This window comes from Pinus tabuliformis, chromosome J (assembly GCF_031772625.1).
Source record: "Pinus tabuliformis cultivar Carrire ecotype Pingquan chromosome J, CPIR1, whole genome shotgun sequence".
Taxonomy (NCBI): Eukaryota; Viridiplantae; Streptophyta; class Pinopsida; order Pinales; family Pinaceae; genus Pinus; species Pinus tabuliformis.
Window position 1 is genome coordinate 446,247,138 of NC_142295.1, and position 15,359 is coordinate 446,262,496.

At 40.3% G+C, this 15,359-nt stretch overlaps 1 protein-coding gene across 1 annotated transcript in view; it reads right to left on the reverse strand.

Annotated features, from left to right (window-relative positions):
- The window catches only part of LOC149227733 (uncharacterized), a 266,646-nt gene that overhangs the window by 22,445 nt on the left and 228,842 nt on the right, over window positions 1-15,359 (reverse strand). The window contains exons 14-16 of the mRNA XM_089375553.1: window positions 13,895-13,957; window positions 13,603-13,662; window positions 13,302-13,463 (exon numbers count right to left, since the gene is read on the reverse strand). Coding sequence (XP_089231679.1) covers window positions 13,302-13,463; window positions 13,603-13,662; window positions 13,895-13,957 — 285 coding nt within the window. The remainder of the gene's footprint in view (window positions 1-13,301; window positions 13,464-13,602; window positions 13,663-13,894; window positions 13,958-15,359) is intronic.

The window sequence follows — 15,359 nt, forward strand, 5'->3', positions numbered from 1 at the left end:
AGTGCAGGATGGCACGAAGAGGTGTGCAACGGTGTGAGATGCAGGGAGTTGTTGCAGCAGCGCAAAGGTCAGAGAAGGAGCACTTGTCAACGGCAGAGGGAGCTTTAGCATCAGTGTGTGTCTCTAGCCCAACAAAGAGGTTAGATTGGGAGATCAGTTACTTACTTCTCAGTAATTGAGTTGCAGTGCAGCAGTGGGAAGCAGGATGCAACATGATGAGAAGAGGTGCAGTGCGGATGCAGTGCTGGGAGAAAGGACTAGCGACAACACGGATGCAGAGGGAGCTGTCGTACAGATGCAACAGTGGCAGTGTCAGAACCATGGGAAACAGTATAGGATACAACATTGCAGAGGATGGTGGACAACAGGCCTAGCATTAGCATAGGGACCGATGCTAGATGATCATAGTAATACTTAGTGAGGAGTATTGCTAGAGCACAGTCCTCGCTAAGAGGGAGTGTTGATTTGGGGTAGCATTGGATGTGCTCTAGCCACGAAATTTGGTGGAGAGTTTGGAGCACATGAGATCTTCAATACCCATAAAGGGTTTGGGTAGATTCTAAATAGTTCAGGAGATATTAAAATAATTAATTTTTTTAATGGAGTCTCTAAGTCTAAACTTAGGGAAAATAAAATATTAATGTGTATTAATATGAAATTGTGTTAGAATGGTCAAAAAGACATGGATCAAGCCAGATCTAATCTTAGCCGTTGATTAGGGACTTAATCTCGGCCGTTGATATGTCAACAGGAAAAGTATAAGAGGAGGTTTGAGGGTCACTTGGAGAACACACCAGAGTGATCAGTCATTCTATTCTCTAGAGCGGGGTTTGCTAAGAGAGATAGAATTAGTGATCGGGAGTTGCAGCTGAGGGGCATTGAGTACAGAGAGACAGAGAGGCAGAGATAGTGCCGGGAGAGCAGCGCAGTAGCCGGGGAGAGTGACGCAGAGCCAGCCAGGGCTCACGCAGGGCCACGCAGAGGCAGCTGGGAGTTGCGCAGAGCCTCAGAGAGGCCAACGTTGCTGACACAGAGGGTTGACGTAGGGCCTCCTAAGGCTAACGCAGTCCAAAGAGAGGTTGACGCTGGGGTTTCTGGGGCAGATTAGTATTGAGGAGCTACCGAAAGGATTATCCAGGGTTTCAGCCAAGAGATTTGTCTCAAATTGAGAGGTGTTACTGCCAAGGAAATTCTCTGTTGGGTAGGTCAGTTTCGGCACCCAGATTGTACTCTAATATTGCTTAATAAGAAAACCCTCAAATAGCTGCACCGGTTTTCCCACATTGGGTTTTTCCGGGGACATTGGTCCAAAAATAATGGTGTCATATGGTGTGATTGTTTCTGTTTCCTTTAGTTGTTGATCTGTAATATGTTGAGCATGCACTAGTGTTTATTTTCAGTATTTACATCGTAAATAACTCGTTAAGTAAAATAACAAGTAGGTAGGAATAAATCAGATAAAGTGCATGGAGGGTTTCTAACTAAGTAGACTTGGAAACTTCAACATGGTAGCAGAGGGTGATTGCAAATCACAGGAGGACTAAGGACATCAACCGAGCGGAGCAATAGCAACAGAAAGCAATTGTCCCTAGGTGACAGAAGTTGTTTCTAGCAGAGCAGCAACAAGGAAGGGTGACACAGTGCCTGCGTCCTCAAGGGTGAGTCGGGAAGAGGCAGCGCAGAGGCTAAGGAAGGCAAAGGGAGCCTCACGCAGAGCCACGCAGAAGCTGGGAGGGCTGACACAATTGGCTGAGGAGGTCGGGTTGTTGGTGCCAGGATTGCGCAAAGCCTAGGAGCTCTCACCTTCAGGTTGCTAGGGTTTAGAAGGTTGTGGGAATATTGCAGAGTGGAGTTGGTGAGGTATTGTAGTTAGAACAGTACTTGACAGAGCAAGGCCAAGAGGAGGGAGTTGTTGTTGAGGGTTTCTAGCCGAGGAACCCTGATCAGTGGTGCGGTTGCACAAGACGACCAGAGTAGGGGGCATCACGACAACTACAGAATAATTTCCAGGAGGGAAATCGAGACTTAGAGGGAGTCCATAAGAGAAATTCCAGATGGAAAGTAGAGACTCGGAGGAGTCGAACAGAGAACTTCCAGGAGGGAAGTAGAAGAGCATCATGGCACTACATGGAGTAAGAGACCAGGATAGACTGGACAGAGCATCGAACTTCGCAGTCTGGAAGGCCAGAATCTTATCTGTACTTGACTGAAATCGTGTCAAGAACTTCGCCTTCAAGGTAATAGCTATCCCAGTCGACCCCAATGATAACGACAAGTACGAGGAGGCAATGGCGAGGGCCAAGAGCATCATCCTTGATGAGGTCAAGGATCATGTAGTACCACACATTGCTGAGAAGGAAACGGCATATGAGATGTGGGAGGCTCTCAAGAAATTGTACCAGCATACTTCTGTGCAGAGAAGAATGCTACTTGAGAATTAGTTGAGGTCGTATCAGATGAAGAAGGGAGAACCGATTGACACCTTCCTTGGAGGACTGAATGAGATCCGACATCAGTTGACTGCTATAGAAGCCACACTGGATCAGGATTTGATGGTGAGGACAACCCTGAATGCTGTCTCAGAAGACTGGGAGGTATTTGTCCAGAGTATACTGGGCAGAGGGACTCTCCCACCTTGGGACGAGATGTGGGTGGCTCTTCGCCAGGAAGAGATCAGACGACAGTCGAAGACGAGTAGCAGCAGCAAGGGGACCAAAATCAAACAGGAGGAGGAAGATGTTGCCCTAGCATTTGAGGGAAAGTAGGAAAAGTGGAAGAAGAAGGATCTCTCCAAGATCAAGTGCTTCCACTATGGGGAGCTGGGTCATTATGCGACCCAATGTCCAAGGAAGAAGAGTAAGGGAGAGTTCTTCCGAGACTACGACAGTGCCAACAAGGGTAGAGAAGGAAGTTTTGACAGACGATGACTGTGCCATGAGTGCACATGCACCACTTGAGCGGAAGTGGGGAGACATCGAGCTGTAGTCAGGCGGACTGCAAGTGATGAGGGGTAGGATCCTCGAGGTACCTAGCCTCTTGGATTAGACCTCGCTACAGGAACCCCAAAGAGGAGTAGTAGGAATGGCTGAGTTGGGTAGAGACGGATGCAGATGGAGCGACAGAGAGAGCTACAGTGCAGGAGTCCTGAGACAGCGCGAGGCTAGCAGGTTGCAACAGTGCGAGAGGCACGAGAGTGTTATACCAGTGCAGGATGGCACAGAGAGGTGTGCAACGGTGCGAGATGCAGGGAGTTGTCGCAACAACTCAGAGGTCAGAGAGGGAGCACTTGTCAGTGGCAGAGGGAGCTTCAGCATCAGTGGGTGTCTTTAGCCCAACAGAGAGGTCAGATTGGGAGATCAGTTACTTACTTCTTAGTAACTGAGTTGCAGTGCAGCAGTGGGAAGCACGATGCAACATGATGAGAGGTGCAGTGCGGATGCAGTGCTGGGAGAAAGGACTAGCAGCAGCACGGATGCAGAAGGAGCTGTCATATAGATGCAGCAGTGGCAGTAGCAGAACCATGGGCAGTAGTACAGGATACATCAGTGCAGAGGATGGTGGGCAACAGGGCTAGCATCAACACAGAGACCGATGCCAGATGATCAGAATAATACTCAGTGAGGAGTATTGCTAGAGCAAAGTCCTCGCTAAGAGGGAGTGTTGATTTGGGGTAGCATCGGATGTGCTCTAGCCACGAAATTGGTGGAGTTTGGGGCACATGAGATTTTCTATACCCAGAAAGGGTTTTGGCAGATTCTAAACAGTGCACGAGATGTTAAAATAATTAATATTTTTAATGGAGTCCCTAAGTTTAAACTTCGGGAAAATAACATATTAATGTGTATTAATATGAAACTGTGTTAGAATAGTCCAAAAGACATGGATCAAACCAAATCTAATCTTAGCCGTTGATTAGGGACTTAATCTCGGCCGTTGATATGTCAATAGGAAAAGTATAAGAGGAGGCTTGAGGGTCACTTGGAGAACACACCAGAGTGATCAATCATTCTATTTTCTAGAGCGGGGTTTGCTAAGAGAGATAGAATTAGTGATCGAGAGTTGCAGTTGAGGGGCATTGAGTACAGAGAGACAGAGATAGTGTCGGGAGAGTAGCGCAGTAGCTGGGGAGAGTGACGCAGAGCTAGCCAGGGCTCACGCAGGTCCACGTAGAGGCAGCCGGGAGCTGCGCAGAGCCTCAGAGAGGCCAGCGTTGCTGACACAGAGGGTTGACGTAGGACCTCCTAAGATTGACGCAGTCCAGAGAGAGGCTGACGCTGGGGTTTCTAGGGCAGATTGGTGTTGAGGAGCTGCCAGAAGGGTTATCCGGGTTTTTAGTTAGGAGATTTGTCTCAAACTGAGAGGTATTACTGCCAAGGAAATTCTCTGTTGGGTAAGCCAGTTTCGGCACCCAAATTGTACTCTGATATTGCTTAATAAAAAAACCCTCAGATAGTTGCACCGGTTTTCTCACATTGGGTTTTTCCGGGGACATTGGTCCAAAAATAATGGTGTCATATGGTGTGATTGTTTCTTTTTCCTTTAGTTGTTGATCTGTAATATGTTGAGCATGCGGTAGTGTTTATTTTCAGTATTTACATTGTAAATAACGTGTTAAGTAAAATAACAAGTAGGTAGGAATAAATTAGGGAAAGTGCATGGAGGGTTTTTAACTAAGTAGACTTAGAAACTTCAACACTTGCTATTGCAAAGCTATCTTGTATTAGCATTTGATTTTGGAAGTAGGCTCTAGATATTGAAAGTTCTAGTTTATTTTCACATAAATTTCTAGAAGTTTCAATTCATTGCTTGCTTATCTAAATGTATATGGTCTAATGTGTGAGGAGAAGTTTCAAGCGTGAGGGGAAGTCTTCAGGAGACCAATCCACTCTTGAGGCACCTTCAAAAGAACTCTCATTTATTATTTGGATTTTCATAGTTCATTTTATAGAGAAGTGTTCTTGCAGAGATTTGTTGGACAAAGCTTGTATACAAGCAAACCATTTCATAATTTAAATCTTTTCAAATAGTGCTTCATTGATTTTATATTAACTTCTTGAGAGCATTTTCCTAAACTAAAACAAGTGGTGAGTTTCACCCCCATCACTTGATTTGGTTTCTTGTACACTATTTGTATTATATTCAATTGTTTCACATGTTCTCTCTATACTAATGGTCTCTTGATTTTGCAGCCCGAATTTGGAGTGTTGGTGAGAAGAGCATTGAAGAGAAATCACTCAAACTCTGACTATTGTCTTGTAGAACCTCCCAAGCTTATTCGAAGTTCATCTTCTAGGAGGTTGTGGGCATAGAAGGTTAGCTCCTCTCTCTTGCAAAGCATTATTCACCATTGGAGGCTAAGCTTTGGAATACCAAGAGGCATTTAACTCCTTCAATCTTGAGAAATTCTCATTGTACTTACTTTAGTTTCTAATTTTATCTTTCAAGAAGGAAGTCTAATGCTTGAAGAGTTTCTTATATTGTAAAGATTCCTTTTGAAGTTTTACTCGAGACCTTTTGGGAAGGTTTCTCATCTTTGTAACAATCTAATAAAATGCTTAGTTTTTTTTGTGGGAGCTTGGGATTCGCCCAAAGCATTCTTTTCCGTTTATTTAGAAGGAGAAACATGTGGGTGGATTGATCTTGCATTGTTTTTCTTAGTTTTCATTTTTGCATGCCTTAAGAATTAACACAATTTCACCATCACATTCTAACTTTCTAAATTTAATTTTGCTACTAGTTCCCATTTTATGCACTTGAAGTTTTGCTTTTAAGTACAACTTGGAATTTCACTTTTTTTGAGAAACTTACTTCATTATATGCAAGCATTTCAATTTCTGTGGCAAAGTTAGATTTAATTAATTTGACAATTTTCATTATGCCTGCCTCACTATAGGCTCATTTGGTTACTTTCTCATTCATTTTAAGTTATTTGCTCACTTTGAAAGCATTTTATACTTTGTAGCTTTATCTCATTTTATTGCTTTAGTTGGTGGATCATTGATATATCATGTGCTAAAGCACTTACTTTGAGTAACTTACAATCTTATGTGCTTATGAAGCTTATGTTCGTGTATCTTATACAATTTTGAGCAATTATCTAAGTTATCTCATTGAGCATATTTCCATTTACTTGAAGCATTTCCTTTTACAAGCACTAATAAACTTACCTGCATCTCATTTAGGCATATTAGTATAGTTGCATTTTAACTTAATTTACCTCCAAGCTTAAGCTTGGTTGAAAGACATTTCTTAGGGACCCCCTTTCTTTCATCAACTTGAGGGACATAGACCCTCTTATGTGGTTAACACAACGATCTTGCAGTCATCAGAGCCATAGTCTCTACAGTGACAGATGCATCATTGTGTTGGGTAATACAAGGGAGATATCATTAATATAGCTTTGGCTGTCTTTCCTTGGACCCCTTCCACAACTCACATAAGAGACTTGTTTCAAAACAATCGAAAGAAAGGTCACATCTAGACTAGGCATTTAGATTAAAATTAACCAAGATAATTGCATTTAATCTTAGTTTAAGTGCATTTCATGCTAACACATTTTACTATTTTTATTTGCAAATTATTTCATGTACTTGTCATTGATGCAAATGCTTTAAATTGATGATCTTATTTAGACAATTATCATCTTGTTTCACTTTTGCAAGTAAAGTTTAATTTGTTTCCTTTGGAAGTTACTCTATATTGCTTCCATATGCGCTTTGGATTTGTGAATGATTATATATTTTAAAAGCATTTATTGAAAGAAAATTCTATATCTTGCATGTGATATCATATACTTGCTAACATCTTGTGTTTGATTGACAGGGTTACTTGTGTTTCAATTTGAAGCACTTTGTTTTTATTGAGCAAGTATTATTTATTTTAAGCAATATTAAAAGCACTGGTTTTATGTATGTAAACCTTTGATTCATGTGTTGATGGTTATATATTTCATTTCATATTGCTTATCATATTTGCTCATAATCTTAAAAGTAATCCAATTCACTCTAACATCTCCTGGAAACCTCACATCCTTCTTAACTTAGTTTTCCATTTAGGGACCACCCCCCTTAGCTTACCTAGGAGAGAGCTTAAATAGAGAGATTGTTGTGAATAGGTGACATCCCCATCTCTTGCCACCAACCACACCTTGTGGGGTTAAGGGATTTTCTCACTAGCTTAGGTGTGTGTGACAGGCGGCAACAGGTACAACTAGAGGAGTACACATTGGAGCGTCGGAGCAACCCTCTTCAGGGATACATAGATGGGGATGGCAACAATGTTAGGTTACCTCTGCCCATTGGAGAGAGAGAAGCAGGGCTACCTAGTCAGATTTCATGTGTTGACCAGGACAACGAGATGAGGGGACATGAGTTGCACAGGGCGCAACATTCGCATGTTGGGGTTGTTGCGCGTGCGAGTACATGCATATTCAATTTTGCACTTGGGGTTGGATGACGAGAGATTTTGAGTTGGTACTCGGTGGAGTGGGCTGGACTCATGGAGATGGTCGTAGTCTAGTGTGAAGCTCAATGAGAGATCTCAGACACTGAGGGTACTGGAGACCTAGGTTGGCATTGGTATCCAGGTGGGGCTTCCTATCCGATATTAGACATGTATGATGGCTATGGCATCGATGAGATAGTTGACCTAGTGACTGAGTGCACTTATTCGTTAGGGGAGTTTCATTCAACACCAATAGCCAGTCTTGTGTCAGTGTATGTATGAGGGCCATTATTCTTGGTATGGGAGGCCTAGGCCGTTGTATTACAGTTTGTTAATATAAGAAATTTGGGTAATTAAAATTTGTAAAACGTTGTCTATATTTGTGCACGTGTTGATTTACTGCTGTTTATATTCCGCTGTGCAAAGTAGTTTGTTGTGAAATCTGGATTGGTAGTGTTAGTGATCCTAAGACCCTAACCTATATTCCAATATCGTGGAAAAAACAACAAAATGCGTAGATATGCTCCTAGGTAATTCACACTTGCCTCTGGACTTCTTCTTGGAACTCGCACTGCTTGGTACTTCACTCCTGGGTAACTCGTTCTACCTTCGGATGTCCTTCTTTGGCTCTAACACACACACTGCTAACCCTGAAATACTTAGTGGCTTGACTGGCAATCTCGCACTGGAAAATGCTCTGCCTGCTATTGCCTTCTCTTGCTAGAAATTACAATCTCCTTTCCTCCTATTAGAAAGCTAGAAACCCTCAGAGAATTTCTAGAAATTCCCTATCTGTGTGCTTTCCTCTTCCTTGCCCTGCGCTGATCTACAACTGCAAAACCCTTCGCTGCAAAACTACTATGCTAGATCTACTCTGCGATTCACTGATCTGCTCACCGGAAACCCTCTCTGGCAATCCTATTGCCTACTACTATTGTTCATGAGACAAATCAAACTTTTCCTCCGACCTAGACTGGAAATCGATTTGTTATTTCCCTCCAATTCGCACTGCCTGGCTAGGCCTGCGCAGATCTGGAATTTTGTGCTACAAATCTCCCCTTTGAACTGCACAAATCTTGCTTCCTTCGCTTCTAGAGCCTCTGATTTGATCTTTGATGCTTTGATACCATGTGAAATTCCTTGAATGCAATAAACTGGATAATTATCTTCTAACTGTTAGCAGTTTATTTGTCTTTTGAATTATTATTTGGAAAATAACGATAAATTCACTATTTCATTCTTCACAATAAAAACATTGCGGAATAAAATCTGGAACTGAGAAATAGATGCACACACAAAAAAAATTGACATAGTTATTTTTGGACAATTGTCCCTGGAAAAACCCCGAAGGGAAAACTAGTGCAGTAGATCAAGGTTTTATTATTATCTTCAACAAATTCAAGAGTAGAATGATCTGCTTGCTAATCTAGCAAAGCTCCGACAATTTATACTGGCAAAATAATTTGGAAGACACCCTTGTCTTCCTCTGCAGTTGATTTGGCCTCTCCTAGTCTGCTCGCACTCTCCCTGGACACTCGCACTGTAGCTCAAAAATGTGCATTGCCTGGCTGAATAAATTCGCTCAGCCTCAGAATCACTTCCAGGCAAGTTGTCTAGCCTTCCTTTGCCTTTGAAACCAATTCGCTCTGCCTTTGGAACACTGATCTGGCAACTGGCAACTGAAACGTGGCTCCTTCGACAACTTGCACTAGGTAAACTGGCAACTCGCACTAGTTGTAGCGACCTTCTCTGTAGACGAATTCAACCTCCTCTTCCAGTCTCTTGGACACTGGAAAATGTTGAGGAAAAATTCCTCTAAACTCCTGCTCTCAAATCTCTACTGAAACCCTTTCTCTAATGCTTCCCTTGCTTCAATTGCACCCTTGCTGAATACTTGCAACTAGGTAGTTGAACTGCTCAACTCACAACTGATGCCATCCCCAAGCCCTTTGACTCGCTCTTATAATCTCTCATTGGAGTTTCAATGGCCACGATTACATCTCAACCGATAGCTAAGGTCAATTTGACTTCATCAATAGAAGCCTCTAGAGAAAAATCGAACTTCCTTAATTAATTCCCTTTACTTAACCACTTTTCCTAAGTTAGACTTAGTAAATATTTTAATTATGGCTAATTAAGTTAATTAAGGTGTTTCCAAGTCTTTTCTCGTGAAACATTTTCTAGGTTTTGGAGATCTCGTGTTATTTAGCCTCTTAGACATCATCTGAGACTATAACAACTATTTGCTGCTACCAAACTCAAAAACTAACAAGTAGTGGAGGTTCTGTAGGCTCAGAGGGAGTCTAGCTTCAGAGGGACACTGCGAAGGAATGTCAACTTCCCAATGAAAGTTTGAATCTTCAAGTTCAAGCAAGAGAAAGGAGTTTTTAGCCCATGCAAGGATAATCACAAACCATGTGAGGACACTCATGGTGGTGCAAGGAAAAGTCATGTTCTATTCGAGGACAGTCATGCACCATGCAAGTAAAATCTTGATAAAGTACAAAAGAAGATGTGCCACATGCGAGGACATATATGGATACGCAAGGAAAGTCATGATTCATGTGAGGACAATCGTGGGTATGCAAGGAAATTCATGGAATTGGAAATTTCAAGGTGTGAAGGAAATACCTTCCTCACTAAGAGGGAGTATTGGAAATTGGGTAGCTCGGAATGAATTTCTGAGTGGTGAAAACCCATCAAAAGTTAATTGGTTGGAAAAAGTACCCAAACGGTTGGGGTTTTGACCCAAAGTTATGAGCTTGAGACCCAAGCTAATTAATTATTTAATCTAATTTGTTGTCGAGTGATAAACTAGGGGATTCTTGATGGACAAGGAAAATCCCAAAGATCACTCACACAAAAGTATAAATAAGAGGCCAAAGGAGAGGTCTAGACACACAATTGGAGAAGGATTTTCACTTGTGGATAGAGGGAGGCTAAATGACCTAGCCACAGATCTGCCTTAGAGGAGTTGCAGTAGCAAGAAGGTTGAGTTTCTCCATGATCTGGCTAGCTAAAGGAGTTGTTGCCGAAATAGAGGAGGAGGTTGAGTAGGAGGATCCAGCTGCATTGCTGGAAGGTCTGATCTGCAAGAAGAAAGTCAAATCTGAGTGTTGGAAGGTCAGATCTGAGTGCTGAAAGGTCAGATCTGAGTATTGGAAGGTCATATCTGTAAGATGAAAGTCATATTTGAGTACTAGAAGGTCAGATTTGTAAGAAGAAAGTCAAATCTGAATGCTAGAAGGTTAGTTCTGCAAGAAGAAAGTTAGATTTAAGTACTGGAAGGTCAGATTTGCAAGAAGAAAGTCAGATTTGAGTGCTAGAGGGTTAGATTTGCAAGAAGAAAGTCAGATTTGAGTGCTAGAGGGTTAGATTTGCAAGAAGAAAGTCAGATCTGTGGTTTGAAGAAACAGATCTAGCAGATTGAGAAGTTGTAGCATGATTGTAGAGGGACTAGTTGCCAAGGAAAGCAACAATCCAAGGATCTTGAGCTGAAGGCACTAGCTCAGATATGCATTTGATTTATTGGACAGATTGAAGATCTAAATGATCAGATCTCAAGCCCTAGATTAGTCAAAGGGCAAACTATGTATTTTACTGTATACTATGTATACTAGTTCGTATCAGGGTTTATGAAGGGCCATGATCCTTGGTATAGGATCCCTAGTATTTTATTATTGATGGACTAATGAGAAATGTGATTTGTTCTCATATATTCTTGTATACTATTGTTGATCTCACTGCTGTTATATTTCTGTTGTGGAAAGTGCTTTTGTGTTAGGCTTCTCTAGTGTGTTGTGTTCCTAGTTAGGGCACGAGACTTGGAGGGCATGGAGTGTGTATAAGTCACCTAATACGACCATTAGGGTTATGAATTTGGTAATATCTCAAGTTTATAAAAGAAGGGCTAAGCTAAGGGAGAAGATACAACACACAGGAGCACAAGGCATTGAGAAAGGCATCTCAGTGGTGGTTGGAGAAGGACTTCTACTCAAGTGTGCTAGGTCCGCGGAACTTGCAAAGGGAGTAGCAAGGAGATCTTGATGAGCCAAGTCTGGGGCTTGATCAGCTAAATCAGATCCAGAATTGTATGTATTTTCCTTAGTTTGGACCATTTTCCCAGTAATCAAGCCCAAGTAGGTTCTGATTAATGAAATGAAGAGCTGTTGATTGGGCAGAAATTTGTGTGTGTGCATATGTGAGATTGGTTGTTTTATTGTTTCTGCTGAATATTTTGTTAAAACTCTAATTGTGCTTTTATTCAGTAGACTTAAATCTGCTAGGAATTAATTGCTGGGATTCTTAGGGTTAGAAATTAAAAATCATTACCATGTAGGTACCAAAGGTGAATAGAAATTCACTGTTAAATGACTCAGAGGAGGTTGAGAAGGTTTTTCATTCTATTGAACTTGCTCAATGTTTTTGGGTACTGATATTTAAATTGAGCATGATAACATTAACTGTTACATGATGATGAAAATGAGAATAGACTTTAGCTTTTCCTTTTTTTTAAAAATCAAATATGGAAGAAACATCGATAACTTGGTGAGCATTGAGATGAAAGACAAGAAAAGTTCTGTTCTGTAGAATGTAACTTTTTTGTGCCACAGGAGATTTATACACTTATGCCACAAGTTGTTGTAGAGCTTGTTCTTTACCAACAGATGAATCTTATAGGAAAACGAGTAGCTAGTTTTATTAAAAAACATGTCAGTGAGATGCCACATAGACAATGAACTATATTGACACGAGGAGGAACATATTTTATTTATCATAGATATAAGTTGCAATCGCCTGAATCTTGAGAACCCCTTTGAATCTATTGTATACTTGCAATATACGCATTGAAATTCCTTTTGAAAACCATACACTATAATTTCACTTCATAAACATTAAACATGAATGATATAAATTCTCCTAGGAATGAATAATATCAATTCAGAAAAACACTGAGTTACTTGATAGTTCATTCCTCGGGGATGTGAAAGAAGTGAAATTGGAATAATCAGGTATCTCCTACAATAATAATATAGTTTGAAAATTTCTGGTCTTCTTGTTATTGTAGAAACATCAGACTTGGTGAGAACACAAACAAGAACAGTTGTGTAATAATAATTGTGCAAAGTGTGAATTTTTTGTGACACGAGTCATTGTAGTACTTGACACAATTTCTGATTATGAGGAAATTTATCAGTTTTTTTCTCGGATATCAATTTAAGTAGAGAATCAGTGATCTGTATCATATCACATAAGAATTTTCCTCCAAATCTCATGGCTTCCAACTAGTGGTGTATGCAGTTATATTTTATTGAATAAACTGTCATCAAGATTGAGAATTATTATGCAGTTATGTAGTTATATGTGTCATGCTGCTTTTTCTTTTTGCTTTCACCTACTGGGCTATCAGTTTTGTGTCTTTGAGAATATCCTATCTTAAAGATAGGAATTTGCAAATGCTTGCCAGTTAAAGCTTGAAAACAATTGGACCAGTTCTAATCGGATGCAACTTGTGTTTATTCAAATCTTTCATGAAAGAAAATAAGAAGGAAACAAACTTGATTGACATTTTCAAAATACCTAAATAGCAAAAAGTGGGTCTAAAAGATCAGTGATGTACATATTCTAGACATGAAGAATTAGGAATATGTAATGTACCTCTCATCTTATTTCTATCTGAATAAAATATATAAACCCCACAGAAACATATCATAGTGAGTGAAAGCGAGTACCATGCAAAAGAAATTGGTGATTCATGGGATGCCACATGGAGTGATTTAGTTTAGTATCTACACTATTATAGAGCGCGGGTAAATCCGTTTATGCAACTATGCTGTAAGCAAACAGTAAGGGTTTACCTCAAGGCAAGCCTGTTTTACTTTTTTCTCTGCAAACTTCAACTGCTCTTCTGATAGAGTGATACCTGTATATTTGCATCCGGTTTTCTTGACAGCCTCTAGGGCTAAGCTTCCCCAGCCGCAACCAATTTCTAGCACCTCATGGCTAGTATCTATTTGAGCCTATATGACATATTTAAAGACAATGATTTAACTCTCATTTCATGAAGATCCAGTCAAAGTTGGAGTTTATGTGTCTGTAGGAATTGTTTAAAGGGAATAAGATGAATATGAACATATGCTACTATCAAGGTAAGCTCACTTTGTCTATCAATAAGTGATATTTTCTTAGCTGTGCATCCTTCAACGGTTCCTCTGGTCCCTGAAATTGATTTCCATAATGACTTAACAGGATATCGTGTGCAGTTGATATAAATTTATTTTTTGCAATATGGCAAAGAAGTTATGGAAAATTGAGTTCAAGATCACTATGATATATGTATATGACGATTGGTAGATGTTTGCTGAAAGACCAATCTTAGCTTTATAAAATCAAAGAGCTTGAGAATTAAATATTACAATAGCTACTCAGATATGGAGAAACCATGACAAACCTTGAAGATTGCACAAGAATAAGTCATTGTCTCGTCTAGAAACAGAGAGAACAAATCATTGCTCTGCATTAAGAACAAAGCAAACTTTGGTCACATTTCTCATGCCTGATTTTTTCTTTGTGATGAGTTTGCAAACAACATTGCAAAGAAAAGAAACTCTGTTGTATATCTGTGCATTAGGAAAATAATAATTCTTACAAAGGCGAAAAAACAGTATAGTTATCTGTGTAGTAAAAATCAACATATGTGTTCTGAGTTGCTTCTGTATCAACTATAAAATATAAAATGGATTGTTGTCAATCTGGATAGATGGTAACCTAGAAGGAAACTATTATAACTACAGCTCCCTAGACAACTGGAGTGCTGGTTGTCTATTTATTAGCCTAGATTATCATTGATAGGTGGGCGCCTTTTCATATGGTGCATTTACCTTCTATATATATATATATATATATATATATATATATATATTTAATTCCAAGGAAAAAATCTAGATATTTTATTAATCAAGAAAACTGCTCTATAGATAAAAATACATATACATAGATAACACTCTGAAGAAGTAATTCTGTCATAGAAACAGAGGAATAACTGGCTTTTGAAAAGCCCCGAGATCAAAATCCTATTAACACTCAATACTCTCACCTAGTGTGTAAAGTTCCCAATTCATAAGGTGAAAATTTAAGGTCAACTTGGAGGGGTTATCCAATGTAGAGCAGTGAGACCTTGGGTTATCTAATGTAGAGCAGTGAGACCTCGGGTTATCCAATGTTTGGGAGGCCAACCAGTATGCTCGATATCATTGTGGGGGTGCCAAATAGCACATCTGTTCACTCACATCCAGAGCATCAGAGGGTTTTGTACCAGACGGTTCCCAAACAGGCTCCCCTCCCCCGACCCCAACGGGTTCCTCCCCAACCCCAACAGAGCAGCCAAAGACTTATCCAAAGTTTCTTTCCTTTGGCCTTGGATTTTAGGAGTACCCCTCACTCCTACATAACCCCTAGGATCATGAAGCCAAATTCCACGTTGGATCAAGAGGACTCCGGTAGCGAGTGAACACCACTGTCGTCCACCTCGCCGTCAGCTATTAGACTCGGGCATTCTGGACATCATTGATCTCTAGCCCCAGACTTACTCACTTAGCCTTCTACATGATCTGGTTATATACATGTTTATGAGGCTATCTTATTATTTTATCCTTCTTTACTTCATTTTATCTTTGGCATTTTCTTGGAGTTGTGTTTGCACTTCCACATTGTACTTGTACTGGTTTTGTCCTTAAGTCCCATTAACCTATTTATGGTCATTCATTGGATATTTATAAATTATCTTATATTCTCTTATCTTAACATCACTAGAATGACCCACTGCCACTCTTTAAGTTGGATCTTATCCAACTCAAAGGGGGCTTCCTTAACATAGAATTGCTAAAGATATGGCATGAAAGCTCAAGATAAAACAA